A 22,021-nucleotide genomic window follows, 5' to 3' on the forward strand; every position below is an offset into this window, starting at 1 on the left:
GGCATGAGATGACATGTAAGAGTGCCCAGCATAGTGGCTGGCTCACAGCAGGCTCAAACACAAGTTCCTTTCTTCTACCTACAACTCGAGCCAACCCCCACTCCTCCCCAAACTGTGTTCTCCTTCCTCAGCCCAGTTCTGTGTTTCTGAGAGACCGATGAGCCATAAAATAAGGTCATTGCCCATGAGTTGCTTATGATCCAGTTCATGGCTCTTAAAATAATATTGCTCTAATGGTGTAGACTTTTGTACCCTTCTGACCTTTCCTCTACTTCTCCCTAGCCTCCCACTGCACATTTGGAGACAATGAATCAACAGAAGAAAGCACTAGGACAGATATTATGCAAATCCCTATACATCTGACTAAAGTAAATTACATGATCAGTAGCTTTACCTTCCTAATCCTATTTTTATTTAGGCTAGCCTGAAAAATACGCTCCCTGAGCACATTCTGGTTGGGTGGTGGTGGCATGTGGCCAGGACCATGCAAGGTACAGAGGAAAGGTGGTCCAAAAAAATCCCCCTACTGATAATTCATCAACAAGATAATCACCATGTAGATAATAAAGAGTTATGCACATATATTGAGTGTGTTGACAGCAGAGGTAAAAGCAGTTAATGAATACATGTTTCTTCAAGACTTACGGAAAGGAAGTTGTACCTGGTTAAAGTACAATTTTATGCCTTGATCAGAGGTATTTTCATATTAAAGTGTGGCTGAATTCAGCTTTCTGATGCTAAATTCAAGACCTGAAATTCAAATATACTATGAAATTTAAATACACGGTGAATTCTAAATAGTATTCCATCTGTGCCAGGCCTAACCCTTCGCTGAACAAGGAAATCAAAGGGGAGGGGTGTGGATATTTGCTTTAACTAAAGGATTATCAGAGGAATTTTTCTAATTGTGCTTTTCTCAGAAGAAAAATATATGTGAATAAGACATATAAATTATGAATGTAAGAGTATACACATACCAGTTTAAGATATTTACCTACATGAAGACTCATTTGCCCTCAGCCTCCTTAGATTTGGAGAAGAAGGTGATCAGAAGGCCTGTAGAGATGACTCTTTCCACGTGTTAGAGATGTGATGTTCCCAAAATGTCACCTTCACCCCTTTCCCTGGTTGACTGCCCACCTTCTGACCAGGAAGTCTGTCCTTTATTCTTGTCTGGTCTTTTTTCCCTGCTAAGGGCAGGGGATCAGGGGAAAGACTAAACACGGTTATGGGATGAATAAGGTTATAGAAGCCCTTTATTGAGGAGGTGCTGCAAGGGCAAAAAGAGTTCTGGAAAGTTCCCTCCATGCCTACTTTCTGGAGGATTTTTAGCCACAGCAATCAGAGAAGAAAAGGAAATAAAAGGAATCCAAATCAGAAAAGAAGAAGTAAAGCTGTCACTGTTTGCAGATGACATGATACTATACACAGAGAATCCTAAAGATGCTACCAGAAAACTACTAGAGCTAATCAACGAATTTGGTAAAGTAGCAGGATACAAAATTAATGCACAGAAATCTCTGGCATTCCTATACACTAATGATGAAAAATCTGAAAGTGAAATCAAGAAAACACTCCCATTTACCACTGCAACAAAAAGAATAAAATATCTAGGAATAAACCTACCTAAGGAGACAAAAGACCTGTATGCAGAAAATTATAAGACACTGATGAAAGAAATTAAAGATGATACAAATAGATGGAGAGATATACCATGTTCTTGGATTGGAAGAATCAACATTGTGAAAATGACTCTACTACCCAAAGCAATCTACAGATTCAATCCAATCCCTATCAAACTACCACTGACATTTTTCACAGAACTAGAAAAAAAATTTTCACAATTTGTATGGAAACACAAAAGATCCCAAATAGCCAAAGCAATCTTGAGAACGAAAAATGGAGCTGGTGGAATCAGGCTCTCTGACTTCAGACTATACTACAAAGCTACAGTAATCAAGACGGTATGGTACTGGCACAAAAACAGAAAGATAGATCAGTGGAACAGCATAGAAAGCCCAGAGATAAACCCATGCACATATGGTCACCCACCTTATTTTTTGATAAAGGAGGCAAGAATATACAATGGAGAAAAGACAGCCTCTTCAATAAGTGGTGCTGGGAAAACTGGACAGCTACATGTAAAAGAATGAAATTAGAACACTCCCTAACACCATACATAAATATAAACTCAAAATGGATTAAAGACCGAAATGTAAGGCCAGAGACTATCAAACTCTTAGAGGAAAACATAGGCAGAACACTCTATGACATAAATCACAGCAAGATCCTTTTTGACCCACCTCCTAGAGAAATGGAAATAAAAACAAAAATAAATAAATGGGACCTAATGAAACTTCAAAGCTTTTGCACAGCCAAGCAAAACATAAATAAGATGAAAAGACAACCCTCAGAATGGGAGGTAATATTTGCAAATGAAGCAACTGACAAAGGATTTATCTCCCAAATTTACAAGCAGTTCATGCAGCTCAATAACAAAAAAACAAACAACCCAATCCAAAAATGGGCAAAAGACCTAAATAGACATTTCTCCAAAGAAGATATACAGACTGCCAACAAACACATGAAAGAATGCTCAACATCATTAATCATTAGAGAAATGCAAATCAAAACTACAATGAGATATCATCTCACACCAGTCAGAATGGCCATCATCAAAAAATCTAGAAACAATAAATGCTGGAGAGGGTGTGGAGAAAAGGGAACACTACTGCGCTGCTGGTGGGAATGTGAATTGGTACAGCCACTATGGAGAACAGTATGGAGGTTCCTTAAAAAACTACAAATAGAACTACCATATGACCCAGCAATCCCACTACCAGGCATATACCCTGAGAAAACCATAATTCAAAAAGAGTCATGTACCAAAATGTTCATTGCAGCTCTATTTACAATAGCCCAGAGATGGAAACAACCTAAGTGTCCATCATCGGATGAATGGATAAAGAAGATGTGGCACATATATACAATGGAATATTACTCAGCCATAAAAAGAAACGAAATTGAGTTATTTGTAGTGAGGTGGACGGACCTAGAGTCTGTCATACAGAGTGAAGTAAGTCAGAAAGAGAAAGACAAATACCGTATGCTAACACATATATATGGAATCTAAGAAAAAAAAAATGTCATGAAGAACCTAGGTGTAAGACAGGAATAAGGACACAGACCTACTAGAGAATGGACTTGAGGATATGGGGAGGGGGAAGGGTAAGCTGTGACAAAGTGAGAGAGTGGCACGGACATATATACACTACCAAACGTAAAACAGATAGCTAGTGGGAAGCAGCCGCATAGCACAGGGAGATCAGCTCGGTGCTTTGTGACCACCTAGAGGGGTGGGATAGGGAGGGTGGGAGGGAGGGAGACGCAAGAGGGAAGAGATATGGGAACATATGTATATGTATAACTGATTCACTTTGTTATAAAGCAGAAACTAACACACCATTGTAAAGCAATTATACTCCAATAAAGATGTAAGAAAAAAAAAAAAGGAGTTCTGGAGCCACTGAACCACTGTCCACAGAAGGGCCAGAATGGCCCCAGAGACATCCTCCTGGGCCTTCAGGAATGGACTGAAAGTCCTGATTGTAAACCAATTCACAAGGTTAATATGAAGAGTGGCTTCACATCCTGGTTAATGCTTACACACAGTCAGTCTGAGAAAAAGCTACGTTCCTCACGTGGTCTGTGGTTCAAGGGTGGACATCCTTGTGGTTCATAGAAAGAGCTGCCATGCATCAAATGGCTCTACTATGTGCCCAGCCCTCTCCAATCTCATCCTCACAGCTGCTTGGAGAGGGGGGCACTAACAGCCCCACCTAAGAGATGGGGAATCGGGGGCAGAGAATTTATACACAGGTTTAACTAGTCATGGCACAAATGTATTGAGTGCCCTTCACACTTCACTCACTTTATCTTTAACAACAACTCTGTGAGGTCTGTTGTGCTATCTGGATTTTACAGATAAGAAAACTGAGCCTTAGCAGGTAAAGTGTCTTTCCCAGAGTGATGTAGCTCATGGGCAGAGATCCAGGCCCATTTATCCTCACTGGCAGGTGAGAAGGTGCCCCAAGCCGTGGCCTAACATGGCATACAATGACCAAGCAAGGCAGCTCGGGAGGAATGGGACACTCTCCAGGATACTCAGTGGAATTTCCAGTAACTAAGGCCTCACCCCGAGCAGAAAGAAAGAGGACTTAGCCCTTCTATTAGGTGAAGAGAAAACTTACTGAATCACTCCCCTTTCCTGTAATGACAAAAGGCTTAAAAGTTTGCTCTTAGTTCTTGGACCTTCTGTTGTTCAATACCACATGTGAGTGCAGCACTGACCTCAATTGACATAATTTACATTTTAGAGTATTTTTGCTGAATTTTCCTGAAATGATTTTTTTCGTTTTTGGAATAGGCAGGGAAGTAGGCATCAAGGCTGGCCCAGAAGTTCTCACAGCTCTTTAATGAAAGTCATATTACTGAAAAGGAGAGGCTCAGTCAAGCCTTGAACAGCCTATGAAGGAACATGCTTGCTGCCCTGTCCCGGAGAGGCCCTTAGAGCCATCCCGAAGAGGTTTTCATGCCCTGTCTGCTACCGAGTAGTCCTCAGGATGAGAGCTGGGGAGTTTCCAAAGCTCCTCCAGACTTCCCAAAACACAAGGACAAAAGCAGAAAATTCCAGGACCAGTTGTAATGACTGGATTCTACCTCACCGCTTTTCAGACACCCCCCAAGCCCCCCTCCCCCCCTTCTCCTTTCAGTTTATTCCCCATCACTTTCCTCCTTCTTCCCGCTCCCCTGCTCCCCAGGGCAGGAAGATCAGAAACCTCAGCATAATTACCTGCTGGGTTTCTGCCACCATCAAAACCCCTCTTAGGAACCCCTGGGGCAGGCCATTGACCTGTGGCAGTCTTGGCCTTTGCTTAGGAGCATTTCGCTGGGCTAATGGGATTGCAAGGCCCTAGGGAAGTGTTGGTGGCTTATGTGAGATGCGATTAGCAGTTTTGTAATCCCTAGAGGAGCACCAGGAGTGGCTCAGTGGCTGGGCCTGATTTCACTAATTCCACTCTCCTCCTCCCAAACAGTATTTTTTGTTTGTTTGAATTTTACTAAAAAGTTAATATTTATTAAGTGCTTACTAAATGCCAGGCACTGTCTTAAGTGTTTTGCATGAATTAACTCAGTTAATTCTCATAGCAAGCCTATTAGGTAAGTATTATTAATATCCCCACTCTACAGATGCAGAAACTGAGGCACAACTAGCAGGGATTTGAACCCAGGTGGTCTGGCTCCAGAGACTGAATTCTTAACCATTTAATATATACTAAGTATCTGCTGGGTGCTTGGTGCTACATTAAGCACAAGCTACATGGAAAAAACGATCCTTCAAGAAAACAAGCCCTTTACATCACCGTGCAAATGTCAAGTCAAACCTAAGACAAGAAGTATTCTTTACACTGATACGTAGTACCTCACAAAAATATTGTGAGACCCACTGAACTCTATTCTGCAAGAATAAAGGAAGAGATTGCCTCCATCTGCACCCCATCTAAAAAATCCTGCCTATATTATAAGCACAGTGGTGGATGGTGGCGGGCATGGCCAGGGATGGGGACTTAGCTGGTAGAGGCACCGTGAGAAGAAGACGATGTCAATTGAGTAATCGTACAAGGGGACTCCAAGCTCCCACCAATCTAACAGGTTTGTAAAAATACAGATTACCAGGCCTCTTCCCTGGGAATTCTGAGTCAGTTGATCTGGGTTTGTGTCCAGAAATCTGTTTTGTAAAAAGCACCCATGGTCATTCTTGTCTTCAGACAAGCTGGGAATCACTTTGCAATGAGCTGAACTTTGGTCGTGCTGCTGCCACACCTGACCCCTTCTGAAACGCCACCTAGAGAGCCTGTGCCCATATTTCCATGGTTCTGGAGAGGGAGCATCACACACTCCGGGGAAATTCTGGTGGCACCAAGGGCAGCAGGGAGTCTTTAAGAGCACTGTGGTGACAGCAGGTGCCGGGCTTTTTCTCACGAGTTAGTTATCCTCAGGACCAAGGAGTCTGGGGAGAGGGGCGTGCTCTTGGGGGCCACTGGCTTAATTCCCTCTCCTATTGCCCAGAGCATCTTCTACCTGCTCATGGTTCTATATGACATGAGGCCCAATGGCAGGTGTGATAAGCCCTCAGGGGGAGATGTTCCCTGGAAGTTTGAGGTCGAGAATTCAAAAATAACTAGGATGGGCTCCTTGACTCTGATAACTCCAGCCTGCTGATCTGCCAGAGACGGACATGTTAACCGCTAACTTGAGTCTAACTTGAATATGGTCTGAAAGAGATGTAAAGAGGGGGCCAGGGGTGCACAGAGGAGTGAGTGACTAAACCTATGTCGAAGCAGAAGTGACATTTGAGAGCTAAGTCTCAAAAAGTGAATGAAGAGAAGCTCAGTAGATGGAGAAGGAAAAGTCCTTTCAGACTTCTCTGCCTTGTGTTTCTTCTTTTGGGGAAATACCCTCCCCCACTTCATAGTAGTCATGCACAGTCCATGAGACTCAGATGAAGCTAACTGCGCTTGCCTTACCTCGTGGTGGCACACGATCCGCTGAGGGATTGGGACAGGTAGAGCGGCCAGGCCAATCTGAGAACTCTCTAGGAGTATTATGTATGCTACGGGAAAGCCACTCCCTCTTTCTGTGTAGTTTTTGGGGTAAAGATGACCACTGAGGGCTGTGAGCAGCTGACACACTACCAAATGGAAAGGGTCTGGCTGAGATCAAAGTTGGGCCAAGGCAAGCAGAAAGGTAAAATGGAAGGACACAGTGTCCTAGGTCCCCTGAACTTCCGGGTTATGTCAACCAGTAAATTCTCTTTTTCACTTAAGCAAAAAGGCTTTCATAAATAGGCAGAGAAACAGCCATTTGCAAAGGATGAAATCATGAGAAGCTGGGGTGTCCCTGAGGGTGGTGGGAGGAGCTGTGGAGCAGAGATGAAGATGTGTGAGTGAGCAGAGGCTGGGAAGGTGGGCTGGAGCAGGTTTGGAAGGGACTTGTGTTCCCTGAGGATGAGTCATTAAGATTGTAAGAGTGGCAGTGATGCCAGCAGATGTGTGTTTGGAATGTAACTCCGGTGTCAGCGTGGAGAAGCGCCTGAACCAACAGAGACTGGACCCTGGAGTCCAGGGAGTGAGCCTTTAGAACAGGCTAGTGGAGAGATGACAAGGCCTCTGGGGCTCAGAGAGCCTGGCAAGCAAGAGGAGGAGTGGAGAAATACCTAGAGATGAGGAGCCAAAGCTCAGTGACTGGACGTAACAGAGGCAGTGGAGGAGTCAGGACAGCAGGCTCTGAATTCAGGCACACCAGATCTGCATCCTGTCTGTTCTACCTAATAGATGTGAGATGGGATCTTATTTAAACTCTTTAAGCCTCAGCTTCTGCACCTGTAAGTGGGAATGATGATAGCATACACTTGATGGAGCTATCAGAGGATTGAATGAACTAAGGTACGTAAAAGCGCTTAGCACGGTGCTTGGCAAAACGTTACACAGTAAGTGAGAGCTGTTGTGTGGAAGGTGATTTAAGGTTGACCCTTAAACCTCTAGCTTGAGAATTTGGAAAAATGCAGAGGACCGTGATCAGGATAGGAAATGCTGAAGGAGGATAGGTTTTATGGGTAGTGAGAATACAAGTTTGTTTTGGACACGTTGAGGCTGATGTGCCTGTATAACCCGGGGGTGGGAGTGACCAGCAAGCAAGGGGACCTCGGAACTTGAGGTTTGGTGGACATACCAATGGACAGCCAGTGAAGCAATGGCAGACAGGAGATGGCTGAGGACAGACACGACACTGTATGAGCTACAAGGCAGAAGGAGTAGCCAAGGAGGAGTCAGGGAGCTGTTAGGAGGCAGAAGATGTGAAGAGGGAACTATTTAATTGTGGATAAGCTGTTAGAGAACAGGATCCATCTCTGGGGGCTGTGGGAATTCTTGTTTCTTCAGTGGGGAGAATGAGATTTGAAACCCAAGACCACTTGACTTGCTAAGGGATCTCTGGCTCCACCTACAGGGCTGTCCTGGAGGGGCCCAATGTGGCCCTCAGGTGGCTTGCTGCCCTTACCTCCAGGTATTGATTAGCCAGGCGTAGTGTGCGATCAGTGATGTTAAATATATCCCTCCAGTCGAAGTTGTCCATGTCATCAGCCTGGCCCTCTCGTGGGCCCCTATAGAGGAAGTTCAGTACGGCTTCGGCAGTAATACCTTCTTCACCAAGCTGCCTATTCCAAGAGGCTTTTACTGTTGGGTTCTCCAGGGTGTCCTTGGGAAGAAGCAATACAGTTACAGCATTTAGAATTCCACAGGGCTTCCCTGGTGGCGCAGTGGTTGAGGGTCCGCCTGCCGATGCAGGGGACATGGGTTCGTGCCCCGGTGCGGGAGGATCCCGCATGCCGCGGAGTGGCTGGGCCCGTGAGCCATGGCCGCTGAGCCTGCGCGTCCGGAGACTGTGCTCCGTAACGGGAGAGGCCACAGCAGTGAGAGGCCCGCCTACCGCAAGAAAAAAAAAAAAAAAGAATTCCACAGGATCTTTGGTCTTGTTTTTAGGCCATTTCTAATTTTTAACAAATGGGATAGACTTTAAGGCTCCCTAAAAATCTAGTGGGTTTTCTTCCTCATAAAGCATATCTATCTATACCCCATTTCCCCCCAATACATAGGTCTCTACAACAGAGGGAAGACGTGTATGTGGGGATGGGGCAGAGGGACAGGGAAATGGTATATAGGAAGCTTTCTTTTTCTTAAGGATTTTCTTTGGTTCCCTTTTAATTATCCCTGCTATGCAGGACTCTTATCTCCTGGTTTTGTGAAACTGAAAATGAGACCAGAGAGACACGCTCAACCACCTTTTGCAGTTACAGAGCTGGCCCCTTGGGGAGATGCCCCTTTGAATGTGAGGCCCTCAAGTGAATTCATAACAGGAAGAAACCTCAGGAGGTTACTGGTCTTATGGTGGTTTTCACATTTCCCCAGAGTTTCAGAAACCTATATCCCACCCAAAGCCGGTGATTCCACATGATGACAGCTTCCAAAACTGGTGCTTATTATATTTTGATCTAACTCCAGGGGTGATTAACCCTATATTGGGTAAAGGAAACAAATGGAACTTTCCTGGCCTTTCTCCTCCCCCCGCCTCCCGACCTCTAATACCATCCGTACTCTGATCATGGTCATCTGCATGCTCTTGTCAAAGAAGTACCAGATCTGGGGCCCTACTTCTTCCCAGGCTTTGACCAACTTCCTGAAACGCTCCAGCTCTTCAAACGTCGAGTTGGCCTAAAACCAGACAGAGACAGCAAAAGAATGGAGAGAGAAAAAGTGAGAAAGAATCTTGGTTGTACCTTTCCTGTCACAAACCCTCAATATTTAGGAAAGGCTTTTCAAGGAAGTGTCTTTATTTTCTCAGTTGATTGATATTTCCCAGAACAATCAGCTATTTCCCACCCTCCCAGATTGACAGAATCTTATTTCTTAGTATCTCAGAGGTACTCATAATATTGATGATGTTATTGTCTCAGAACCTCATTAAAGCTGGATTTGGACTCCCTGTGAGCAAATGCTCTTCCTCCCTTCCTCCCTATCTTTGTCTGTTCCGCGTAGCCAGGCTTCAGAGAACTGTGAACTCTTCCCTTAGGGATAGAATTCAGGCAGTGAGGAAGAAAATCTCATTGTAGGCTGCATAGAGAGGGGAGGGCCAGGCAGGGGCATTGGTGCAAAGCCTTCCAATGATGTCTGTGGATGGGGGAGGAACCAAGAGTCCACTTAGCAAAAAGCAAACATGAGGCCCACCACCAGGAGGGCACAGTAAAAAATATAGACACACCACACACACCACACTCATTCACACATACACACACATGCATGCACACACACTCTCATTCTACTGGGTAGCCAGAGGAGAAGGCAGAAGGGACAAGACCAGCTGGGACCTTACGTTCTTCAGTATCCTGCGTATTGCGGGGGAATCCGGAGTAAAGAGGATTTTTCCCATCAGCAAAGGCTTTGCTGCCCTCCAGGCTATTTTGGTTAGAGGGTTTGACTCCAGGCTCTGGATCAATGCATTACAAAAGGTTGCTGTCAGGAGAGAAGGGACAGATTTTACAGAAACTCCCCGTTGCTCACAGCTAAACATAGTCATTAGTGTGTTCAAATCACATGTCTCATTCAACTGTATGCTGGAGGATTTGACAAATAACCTAAATTAATAGGCTGTACCCCACCAATAACAAGCTCATCATTAGTAAGTAAAAATGCCACAGTGCATCTCAATAAAGGCCTCATCAGAGAAACAAAGGATGGGGCTTGCCTTGTGGTTTTTTTTCTGCTTTAGAGGAAGGTTGAGAAGCCTGCTTATGCTTATTGCAAGGAACAGAGGCCATTCTCAGATGAAAGGGACCAAGAGGCCAAACAAGGCCTCCCCTTGCAATCTCAGCTTTAGTCTCAATAATTTCCTTTCAATTAGCTGCTTAACTTCTCTGTTGTGTGTGGCTGTCTTAGGGCCCAGCTGCTTTTGGTGTGTGCCTTGCTGCTGCTTTTCAATTTTTAACTAGAGGGTTGCCCAGCTGCATTTCGTCCGCATCCCACCCTCCTTTACCCCACAGGAGCCAAAAAAAAATAGTGAAAGGTGGGAAAGATAACTTGCCAGCAACTTGCCATTTGGAAAATAATTCAGTACTACACACACGGATTTTCACTACATTGTGTTTGTAAAAACATCCCACAGCCATGTTTACTCTCCAGAGCCCTTCTGACCCCAGCTCTGCTTGCAACTGTGGGTTGCCTCCTCATTTATCTTTCTCTTCCTCTAGAACGTAACCCTAGTTCAATCAGATCAGTGGGAAATGTCCCCTCCGTTCCCATTCCAAGTGGGTCTCAGTTCTTTCCATGGCTCACTTCCAGAATTCTTTATGAGCACTGTCCGCGTCCTGCTTGGGGAAATGGACTCTCTGGAAGGAGAAGCCTCTTTGCCCAAGGCCCCTCAACAAGACCAAGGGAAAATCGACCCCAGGATTAATTTCACCTGGAAGTGTTAACCCATCAGCTTAACCAACATCAGAAGCCAATTTATATGCAGGACTTAGAAAACTTACTTGTTCTTTTGTCATAAGAATAGATAGGATCTTTCCTTGTGGAGTCAATCCCCAGGAAGGCTTTATAGTTATTGTCTTCATACCAGTTGAAGGAGAACACCCGAGAGCCTCCTCCCTCTGGGTAGCCACACAAGAGGTCAGACAGGGTGCCCATCAGCTGTGTGAACGTCTCTGGACCGCCAGTCTGCACGAGTGGCCTGGTCACCCACAGCAAGTCTTGAACACTTGGTCGGTGGATGAACTATGGCAAGGCAAAGGCTTCAGGTTATGCTAAGGTAGTCAGAGTCACAATCCACTGTGAAGTCAAAGCTCCAAAGTTTGGGGAGACCTTTGCATAGGCATTTGATTTCCAGGTTTGAAAGAAAACATATATATGCTTAGCAATCCTTAATCCAGCTGTGAAATAAAATCTACTGCCATCCACTCAGGGCCTAGGAGGAAACTAGGATGAGCCTTAAAGAAAATAAAAGAGTTAACCTCCGAAGTATTTCAATATTATTTCTCTTTTCCAGTCCATTTAGTTTGAATTCCTTGGGAATGTGTCCTTGGGGAAACATAGAGAATATTTCTCTACCAGTCAGTTCTTAGGTTCTGTTAACCTACCAAGATGGAGCTACTGGAAAACTGGGAAATAAAATAGAGGAGTAGCTCTGTCCTAGAAAGGCAAAGTCGGGGCAAATTTCTTTGGCCAAATAGTTTAGAATTTAGCTTTCTATATTTGGAAAATTATCTTCTTATTGGCTTAGCTTTACCAAATGTGAACTCTTCCATTTCCCTGAAATGTGTGGTTTGTGGTTTCTTTTAGTGTTTGTGTGTGTGTGTGTGTGTGTGTGTGTGTGTGTGTGTGTGTGTGTGTGTGTGCGTGTTTTAAGATCTAAGCAAACATAGAACAGATGAAGTCTCCATTCTTGGGAAAACTATTTTTAAATTCTTCACCAAACTAAGAAGAGGCTGGTGGTCATCTCTCCATATTGGTACCGGTGGCACTCAGTGGCCTTGTTTTCTGAAGGTAGATCTAAAATGCTGAGAACTAAGTTGAGGGCTGCCAGAGTTGCCAGGGTCTCAGTTCCCATAATACCATTTGACTTTAAAGGAAAATACAAAATAAAAATCATGCTGCTTTTATTCCCAAAACACACTTGGTTACTTATTCTCAAAGGCACTTGGGGATTTAAAAAACCATTAGAAAAAAACCATTAGGATTCAAACAGGTGAGACTGAAAACAGTTCTCCCACTGCAATAAGTGATGTTTACCGGTCATCTCCTCTCTGTCCACATGCCAACACTTGCTCTCTGAAACTGCTGAGCGCCATGTAGAATCCACATATTGAGTCATGCCTATAATCACAGTCTAGGCTTCAATAATAAAGATGGAATCTCAAACTGCTTCAACAACAGTTAAGTCTTATGACAGCCTTGTAAGGGGTTATTACCATTATTATGTTGCTCATTTAACCAAAGCGCTCCGAGATGAAGGGGCTGTTCCAGAGTCAAATAGTCTAGTATTAGTTAACATAAATTGGGCCATCTGCTTCAACGCAGTCACGAATGCTAGACTTGCTATCTAGACAGACAAGAAACCTTCTGCAACTCCCACATGGAATTAAGAGCTTTAATATGCTTTGGAGATTAAAAAAAAATTCTCTAGCAACTTCAACCCTATTATACTGATATGAATTTTTAAAATGCTTATGAAGAAAAGAATGTTAAACACAGACTCCCCCTGCAGCAGGTGGCCATCAGTACAATAGGCCCTTCTCTAACTTTCCCTGCACGGCACTCTGCGCAGGCTGAGCTTAGTTTTATGAGGAGAGATTCTAACCATGCAGCTTTCCAGGTTGGCAAAGCCCAAGTCAGCTGAGAATACTGGAGGGGAAAAAAAGTTTAGGGAAAATTATATTTCCCCTTTTGCCTCTCTTTCATAATCCTCATTACACTTGAAGATAATTGTTCGTTTCACATCTCTCTTCCCTGTTGGACTATACATTTCACAAGGCAGTGACCATATCTGTCTCTTCATCATTATGACCCCAGCACCTCTCATCTGTTGAGTGGAGAATCATTTTATATATGGGCAAAGGCTTGGCATTTGATTAAACTGTGCGCATCTTGTACAAAACGACACAAAAAGTCACTATCTTTGTGATGAAATGAGTATGTAATATGTATGTAAGACACTTAGTGCCTGTAAGCACTGTGTAAGTGTATGCGATTACTATTAATGGTATAGATTTATGTGGATTTCAAGAGCATAATAGAATATTGGATCACATCAGAAAGAGTGGAAAGACTTAGATTCAGCTGTCAGTCCACTAATAATCTGCTACACCAGACAGAGTGTTATTTCTTTCTAGGTGTGAAATTAGACGAACAGTTCCTTTCTTACTGCCTCCGACCCAGGAGCACAGATAATTAAGGATATGAACAGGTTTTTGAAATTGCTAGATGGAAAGATCAAATGTATTTCTCCTTGAACAGGTCTGAGGTACAATTAAATTATCTGACGTAATAAGTGTGATAAAATGGTGGAAAGATATAATGAAATTATATTACTATCATCAAGCCACTTACTTCTTGAATTCTTGGCGACATATCAGATAATATTCTTCCCCACGATCTCAGATTGATACCTTGAGAACTGCTGTCCAGGAGTTTGGGAAGCTGTAATTTATAGGAAAAAATATTTTTAAAAATATAGTATATATATGTAGTTCTACATATATACACGGGTGCTATCTGATCTCCTGTATGCTTGAAAAATATTTCCTCCCTTCTTTTTGATCACGGAACCTCTTCTGAAAGATTGCTTTCAGAAACAAACTTCTTTCGTCTACTCGAGAAAATCAAAGGTTCTTATTCTCAGCCCTGCTGAGCTAGGCAATCACAAATAGTTTCATGGTGACATTAAATACACCAAAGTGATTCTGATTGCTGGTTTAGCAACACCAGACAAGGCTCCTGGAGGAAGGAAGACAGAGCACAGCTGCTGGGGTGTAAAGGAAGGCCATGTGCAGAGGGTGCCCACCTGTTCACCTCGGGCTTCCTTGTCATTGTTGTCCCTTTATGTCCTTTCCAGACAGGTTGTGTCTCTTCCTCTGTTCAGCACCACTCTTATGGAAGATTCGGCCAACTCCAGAACCTTTCTTTTTAAAGCTGCGATTGGCAGCCTTAAAGAGAGAGAAGTTCCCTTGCAATCGATTCTCTAAGTGACGCCAGTGTTCTGGTGACCCCAGGCCCACGCGGCGATGCAGAGCTGTTTGTGCATTTTCCACCGCGGTGGGGAACGTGGAAGTTCACAAGCTTGCTGGCTCCAAGTCCCAGAGCCTGAGGTGAACACCTTGTTTTCCAGAAATCAAGTGCAAGTCCTGAATGAATAACTTCATTCTTCATAGTTTCAAAAATGATTGAATCACCGAGTCTCTGTTTTTTAGGACTGAATTCTAACTTTTAAGATTGTGATTTTCAAACTCAAGTGTGCATCTTGAGTAGGCCTGGAGGGGAATCTTCATTTTAACAAGCTCAACATATAATTCTGATTCATGCATTTATGGACCACAAGCCACAAGCCTTGCCTTTTTATTTGCCAGTGTGGCTCTCCTAAATGATGGGTGTACTGATCCAGCTGCGGCAGAGAAGAGGAGCAGGTGGAGTTAGGCTTTGAGCAGCCCAGCCTCCTATTTCTAGCTGTGGTCCTGCTCCACTCTCTCCTGGCTGTAGGTGCAGGAGCCCTCGTATTCTCTCTGACTCTGAACTGAAGAATAAGTGTACGTACACTCTTGGAGCATCAACATTTCAGGCTTACTTTCTAACTGTAATATGAAAGGCTTTGTTACATATGAGAGCTACAAAGCAGACAGGTGGAGAATTTTCTAGAGGAAGGAGCAGCAAAGCCACCAGTGAAACTATACCCCTGAGAAGAGTCTTCTCTCCTTAACCTTAACACTGGGCCTAGGTTTTGGTCTTGCCATGACTACTTTTCAAACTCCTTGAAAATAGCTTCAGTGTATGTTGGGCAAAGCACTTTAATTGCCGAGAAGAACAGGTAGGAAGGGAGGAAGCCAGCAGGTAAAAATGTGTGCCAATGGCAAGATATCACTCAGTCCTGTTGACTCTCCCTCCTAGCTATCTCCAATAAGATCTGTCACAGATGAAAGGGGATCTAAGATACACATCAATTAAATTGCCATTGTGGACCTTATTTTTTTTTATTTTGATCTGAACAAACCAGCTGTAACGATCAGAGGGAAAGTGAACATAACTGGGTATTTGGTAATATTGAGGAATTAATGTTAATTTTGTTGGATGTGATCATAGCACTGTGGTTTTGTTAAAACAAGTAAGTTTTTATGTTAGAGATACATAGGGAAATATGTGAGGATGAAATGTTGTCTGTGGTTTGCTTTAAAAGACTTCAGGGAGGTTTAGAGGAAGATGGCGGAAGAGTAGGACACGGAGATCACCTTCCTCCCCACAGATACAACAGAAATACATCTACACGTGGAACAACTCCTACAGAACATCTACTGAATGCCGGCAGAAGACCTCAGACCTCCCAAAGAGGGGTAAACTCCCAAAGAGGGGCAAGAAACTCCCCACGTACCTGGGTAGGGCAAAAGAAAAAAGAAAAAACAGAGACAAAAGAATAGGGACGGGACCTGCACCAGTGGGAGGGAGCTGTGAAGGAGGAAAAGTTTCCACACACTAGGAAGCCCCTTCGCGGGCGGAGACTGCGGGAGGCGGAAGGGGGAGCTTCGAAGCCGCGGAGGAGAGCACAGCAACAGGGGTGTGGAGGGCAAAGCGGGGAGATTCCCGCACAGAGGATCAGGGCCGACCGGCACTCACCAGCCCGAGAGGCTTGTCTGCTCACCCGCAGGGGCGGGCGGGGCTGGGAGCTCAGGCTCGGGCTTCGGTCGGAGCGCCGGGAGAGGACTGGGGTTGGCGGCGTGAACACAGCCTGCAGGAGGTTAGTGCGCCACGGCTGGCCGGGAGGGAGTCCGGGGAAAAGTCTGGACCTACCGAAGACGCAAGAGACTTTTTCTTCCCTCTTTCTTTCCTGGTGCGCGAGGAGAGGGGTTTAAGAACGCTGCTTAAAGGAGCTCCAGAGACGGGCGCGAGCCGCGGCTAAAAGCACGGACCCCAAAGACGGGCGGGAGACGCTAAGGCTGCTGCTGCCACCACCAAGGGGCCTGTGTGTGAGCACAGGTCACTATCCACACCCCTCTTCCGGGGAGCCTGTGCAGCCCGCCACTGCTAGGGTCCCGGGATGCAAAGACAACTTTCCCGGGAGAACGCACGGCAGGCCTCAGGCTGGTGCAACGTAACGCCGGCCTCTACTGCCGCAGGCCCGCCCCGCACGCCGTGCCCCTCCCTCCCCACCGGCCTGAGTGAGCCAGAGCCCCCGCATCAGCGGCTCCTTTAACCCCGTCCTATCTGAGCGAAGAACAGACGCCCTCCGGAGACCTACACGCAGAGGCGGGGCCCAATCCAAAGCTGAGCCCCTGTGAGCTGTGAGAACAAAGAAGAGAAAGGGAAATCTCTCCCAGCAGCCTCAGAAGCAGCGGATTAAAGCTCCACAATCAACTTGATGTACCCTGCATCTGTGGAATACATGAATAGACAACGAGTCATCCCAAATTGAGGAGGTGGGCTTCGAGAGCAAGATCTATGATTTTTTCCCCTTTTCCTCTTTTTGTGTGTATGTGTCTGTGTGAGATTTTGTCTGTATAGTTTTGCTTCCACCATTTGTCCTAGGGTTCTATCCGTCCATTGTTTTTTTTAAAATTTTTTTTCTTAATAATTAATTTTAATAACTTTATTATACTTTTCTTTCTTTCTTTCTTTCCTTCCTTCCTTCCATCCTTCCTTCCCTCCTTTAGACAACGAATCATCCCAAATTGAGGAGATGGACTTTGAGAGCAAGATTTATGATTTTTTCCCCTTTACCTCTTTTTGTGAGGGTGTATGTGTATGCTTCTGTGTAAGATTTTGTCTGTATAGCTTTGCTTCCAACATTTGTCCTAAGGTTCTATCCGTCCCTCTTTTTTTCCTAAATAACTATTTTTTAATTCAATAACTTTACTTTACTTCATTTTATTTTACTGTATCTTCTTTTCTTTCTTTTTTCCTTCCTTCCTTCCTTCCTTCCTCCCTCCCTCCCTCCTTTCTTTCCTTCTTGCCTTCTTTTCCCCTTCCTTCCTTCCTTCCTTCCTTTCTTTCTTTCTTTCTTTCTTTCCTCATACTTCTACTAATTCTCTCTACTTTTTATTCTGAGCCGTGAGGATGAAAGGCTCTTGGTGCTCCAGCCAGGAGTCAGGGCTCTGCCTCTGAGGTGGGAGAGCCAACTTCAGGACACTGGTCAACAAGAGACCTCCCAGCTCCACATAATATCAAACGGCGAAAATCTCCCAGAGGCCTCCATCTTAACACCAGCACCCAGCTTCACTCAACGACCAGCAAGCTACAGTGCTGGACAACCTATGCCAAACAACTAGCAAAACAGGAACACAACGCCATCCATTAGCAGAGAGGCTGCCTAAAATCATAATAAGTCCACAGACACCCCAAAACACACCACCAGACATGGACCTGCCCACTAGAGAGACAAGATCCAGCCTCATCCACCACAACACAGGCACTAGTCCCCTCCACCAGGAAGCCTACACAACCCACTGAACCAACCTTAGCCACTGGAGACACACATCAAAAACAACGGGAACTACGAACCTGCAGCCTGCAAAAAGGAGACCCCAAACACAGTAAGATAACCAAAATGAGAAGACAGAAAAACACACAGCAGATGAAGGAGCAAGATAAAAACCCACCAGACCTAACAAATGAAGAGGAAATAGGCAGTCTACCTGAAAAAGAATTCAGAATAATGATAGTAAGGATGATCCAAAATCTTGGAAATAGAATGGACAAAATGCAAGAAACATTTAACAAGGACCTAAAAGAAATAAAAATGAAACAAGCAATGATGAACAACACAATAAATGAAATTAAAAGTACTCTAGGTGGAATCAATAGCAGAATAACTGAGGCAGAAGAATGGATAAGTGACCTGGAAGATAAAATAGTGGAAATAACTACTTCAGAGCAGAATAAAGAAAAAAGAATGAAAAGAACTGAGGACAGTCTCAGAGACCTCTGGGACAACATCAAATGCACCAACATTCGAATTATAGGGGTCCCAGAAGAAGAAGAGAAGAAGAAAGGGACTGAGAAAATATTTGAAGAGATTATAGTTGAAAACTTCCCTAATATGGGAAAGGAAATAGTTAATCAAGTCCAGGAAGCACAGAGAGTCCCATACAGGATAAATCCAAGGAGAAATACGCCAAGACACATATTAATCAAACTGTCAAAAATTAAATACAAAGAAAACATATTAAAAGCAGCAAGGGAAAAACAACAAATAACACACAAGGGAATCTCCATAAGGTTAACAGCTGATCTCTCAGCAGAAACCCTGCAAGCCAGAAGGGACTGGCAGGACATACTGAAAGTGATGAAGGAAGAAAACCTGCAACCAAGATTACTCTACCCAGCAAGGATCTCATTCAGATTTGATGGAGAAATTAAAACGTTTACAGACAAGCAAAAGCTGAGAGAGTTCAGCACCACCAAACCAGCTTTACAACAAATGCTAAAGGAACTTCTCTAGACAAGAAACACAAAAGAAGGAAAAGACCTATAATAAGAAACCCAAAACAATTTAGAAAATGGGAATAGGAATATACATATCGATAATTACCTTAAATGTAAGTGGACTAAATGCTCCCACCAAAAGACACAGATTGGCTGAATGGATACAAAAACAAGACCCTTATATATGCTGTCTTCAAGAGACCCACTTCAGACCTAGAGACACATACAGACTGAAACTAAGGGGATGGAAAAAGATATTCCATGCACATGGAAACCAAAAGAAAGCTGGAGTAGTAATTCTCATATCAGACAAAATAGACTTTAAAATAAAGACTATTAGAAGGGACAAAGAAGGATACTACATAATGATCAAGCGATCGATCCAAGAAGCAGATATAAAAATTGTAAATATTTATGCACCCAACATAGGAGCACCTCAATACATAAGGCAAATACTAACAACCATAAAAGGGGAAATCGACAGTAACACATTCATAGCTGGGGACTTTAACACCCCACTTTCACCAGTGGACACATAATCCAAAATGAAAATAAATAAGGAAACACAAACTTTAAATGATACATTTAAAAAGATGGACTTAATGGATATTTATAGGACACTCCATCCAAAAACAACAGAATACACATTTTTCTCAAGTGCTCTTGGAATGTTCTCCAGGATAGATCATATCTTGGGTCACAAATCAAGCATTGGTAAATATAAGAAAATTGAAATTGTATCAAGTATCTTTTCCGACCACAACGCCATGAGACTAGATATCAATTACAGGAAAAGATCTGTAAAAAATACAAACACATGGAGGCTAAACAATACACTACTTAATAATGAAGTGATCACTGAAGAAATCAAAGAGGAAATAAAAAAATACCTAGAAACAAATGAAAATGGAGACATGATGACCCAAAACCTATGGGATGCAGCAAAAGCAGTTCTAAGGGGGAAGTTTATAGCAATACAAGCCCACCTTAAGAAGCAGGAAACATCTCGAATAAACAACCTAACCTTGCACCTCAAGCAATTAGAAAAAGAAGAACAAAAATACCCCAAAGGTAGCAGAAGGAAAGAAATCATAAAGATCAGATCAGAAACAAATGAAAAAGAAATGAAGGAAACAATAGTAAAGATCAATAAAACTAAAAGCTGGTTCTTTGAGAAGATAAACAAAATTGATAAACCATTAGCCAGACTCATCAAGAAAAAAAGGGAGAAGACTCAAATCAATAGAATTAGAAATGAAAAAGGAGAAGTAACAACTGACACTGCAGAAATACATAAGATCATGAGAGATTACTACAAGCAACTCTATGCCAATAAAATGGACAACCTGGAAGAAATGGACACATTCTTAGAAATGCACAACCGGCTGAGACTGAATCAGGAAGAAACAGAAAATATGAATAGACCAATCACAAGCACTGAAATTGAAACTGTGATTAAAAATCTTCCAATAAACAAATGCCCAGGACCAGATGGCTTCACAGGAGAATTCTATCAAACATTTAGAGAAGAGCTAACACCTATCCTTCTCAAACTCTTCCAAAATATAGGAGAGGGAGGAACACTCCCAAATTCCTTCTACGAGGCCACCATCACCTTGATACCAAAACCAGACAAGGATGTCACAAAGAAAGAAAACTACAGGCCAATATCACTGATGAACGTAGATGCAAAAATCCTCAACAAAATACTAGCAAACAGAATCCAACAGCACATTAAACGGATCATTCACCATGATCAAGTGGGGGTTATTCCAGGAATGCAAGGATTCTTCAATATATGCAAATCAATCAACGTGATACACCATATTAACAAATTGAAGGAGAAAAACCATATGATCATCTCAATAGATGCAGAGAAAGCTTTTGACAAAATTCAACACCCATTTATGATAAAAACCCTGCAGAAAGTAGGCATAGAGGGAACTTTCCTCAACATAATAAAGGCCATATATGACAAGCCCACAGCCAACATTGTCCTCAATGGTGAAAAACTGAAAGCATTTCCACTAAGATCAGGAACAAGTCAAGGTTGCCCACTCTCACCACTCTTATTCAACATAGTTTTGGAAGTTTTAGCCACAGCAATCAGAGAAGAAAAGGAAATAAAAGGAATCCAAATCAGAAAAGAAGAAGTAAAATTGTCACTGTTTGCAGATGACATGATATTATACATAGAGAATCCTAAAGATGCTACCAGAAAACTACTAGAGCTAATCAACGAATCTGGTAAAGTAGCAGGATACAAAATTAATGCACAGAAATCTCTGGCATTCCTATACACTAATGATGAAAAATCTGAAAGTGAAATCAAGAAACCTCTCCCATTCACCACTGCAACAAAAAGAATAAAATATCTAGGAATAAACCTACCTAAAGAGACAAAAGACCTGTATGCAGAAAATTATAAGACACTGATGAAAGAAATTAAAGATGATACAAGTAGATGGAGAGATACCATGTTCGTGGATTGGAAGAATCAATATTGTGAAAATGACTCTAGTACCCAAAGCAATCTATAGATTCAATGCAATCCCTATCAAACTACCACTGGCATTTTTCACAGAACTAGAACAAAAAATTTCACAATTTGTATGGAAACACAAAAGATCCCAAATAGCCAAAGCAATCTTGAGAACGAAAAATGGAGCTGGAGGAATCAGGCTCCCTGACTTCAGACTATACTACAAAGCTACAGTAATCAAGACAGTATGGTACTGGCACAAAAACAGAAAGATAGATCAATGGAACAGGATAGAAAACCCAGAGATAAACCCACGCACATATGGACACCTTATCTTTGATAAAGGTGGCAGGAATGTACAGTGGAGAAAGGACAGCCTCTTCAATAAGTGGTGCTGGGAAAACTGGACAGGTGTATGTGAAAGTATGAGATTAGATCACTCCCTAACACCATACACAAAAATAAGCTCAAAATGGATTAAAGACCTAAATGTAAGGCCACAAACTATCAAACTCTTAGAGGAAAACATAGGCAGAACACTCTATGACATAAATCACAGCAAGATCCTTTTTGACCCACCTCCTAGAGAAATGGAAATAAAAACAAAAATAAATAAATGGGACCTAATGAAACTTCAAAGCTTTTGCACAGCAAAGGAAACCATAAACAAGACCAAAAGACAACCCTCAGAATGGGAGATAATATTTGCAAATGAAGCAACTGACAAAGGATTCATCTCCAAAATTTA

The 22,021-nt window shown here is 43.1% G+C and overlaps 1 protein-coding gene across 7 annotated transcripts in view; it reads right to left on the reverse strand.

Moving 5' to 3' along the window:
- Positions 1 to 22,021, reverse strand: part of ABCA4 (ATP binding cassette subfamily A member 4) — a 184,966-nt gene that overhangs the window by 100,676 nt on the left and 62,269 nt on the right. For 6 of the 7 annotated variants that reach the window (XR_013827457.1, XM_079915774.1, XM_079915775.1 and 3 more), the window contains 5 exons: positions 13,716 to 13,805; positions 11,144 to 11,384; positions 9,988 to 10,127; positions 9,213 to 9,329; positions 8,119 to 8,316 (listed from right to left, as the gene is read on the reverse strand). Coding sequence is in view for 6 of the 7 variants with exons in the window: in XM_079915774.1 (XP_079771900.1) it covers positions 8,119 to 8,316; positions 9,213 to 9,329; positions 9,988 to 10,127; positions 11,144 to 11,384; positions 13,716 to 13,805 (786 nt within the window). In the remaining variant the exon portion in view is untranslated. Of the gene's footprint in view, positions 1 to 8,118; positions 8,317 to 9,212; positions 9,330 to 9,987; positions 10,128 to 11,143; positions 11,385 to 13,715; positions 13,806 to 22,021 lie in introns of those variants that run through there. The other variant, XM_079915776.1, reaches the window with a different exon arrangement.

Source organism: Stenella coeruleoalba (assembly GCF_951394435.1).
Source record: "Stenella coeruleoalba genome assembly, chromosome: 1".
In the NCBI taxonomy this organism is placed as follows: domain Eukaryota; kingdom Metazoa; phylum Chordata; class Mammalia; order Artiodactyla; family Delphinidae; genus Stenella; species Stenella coeruleoalba.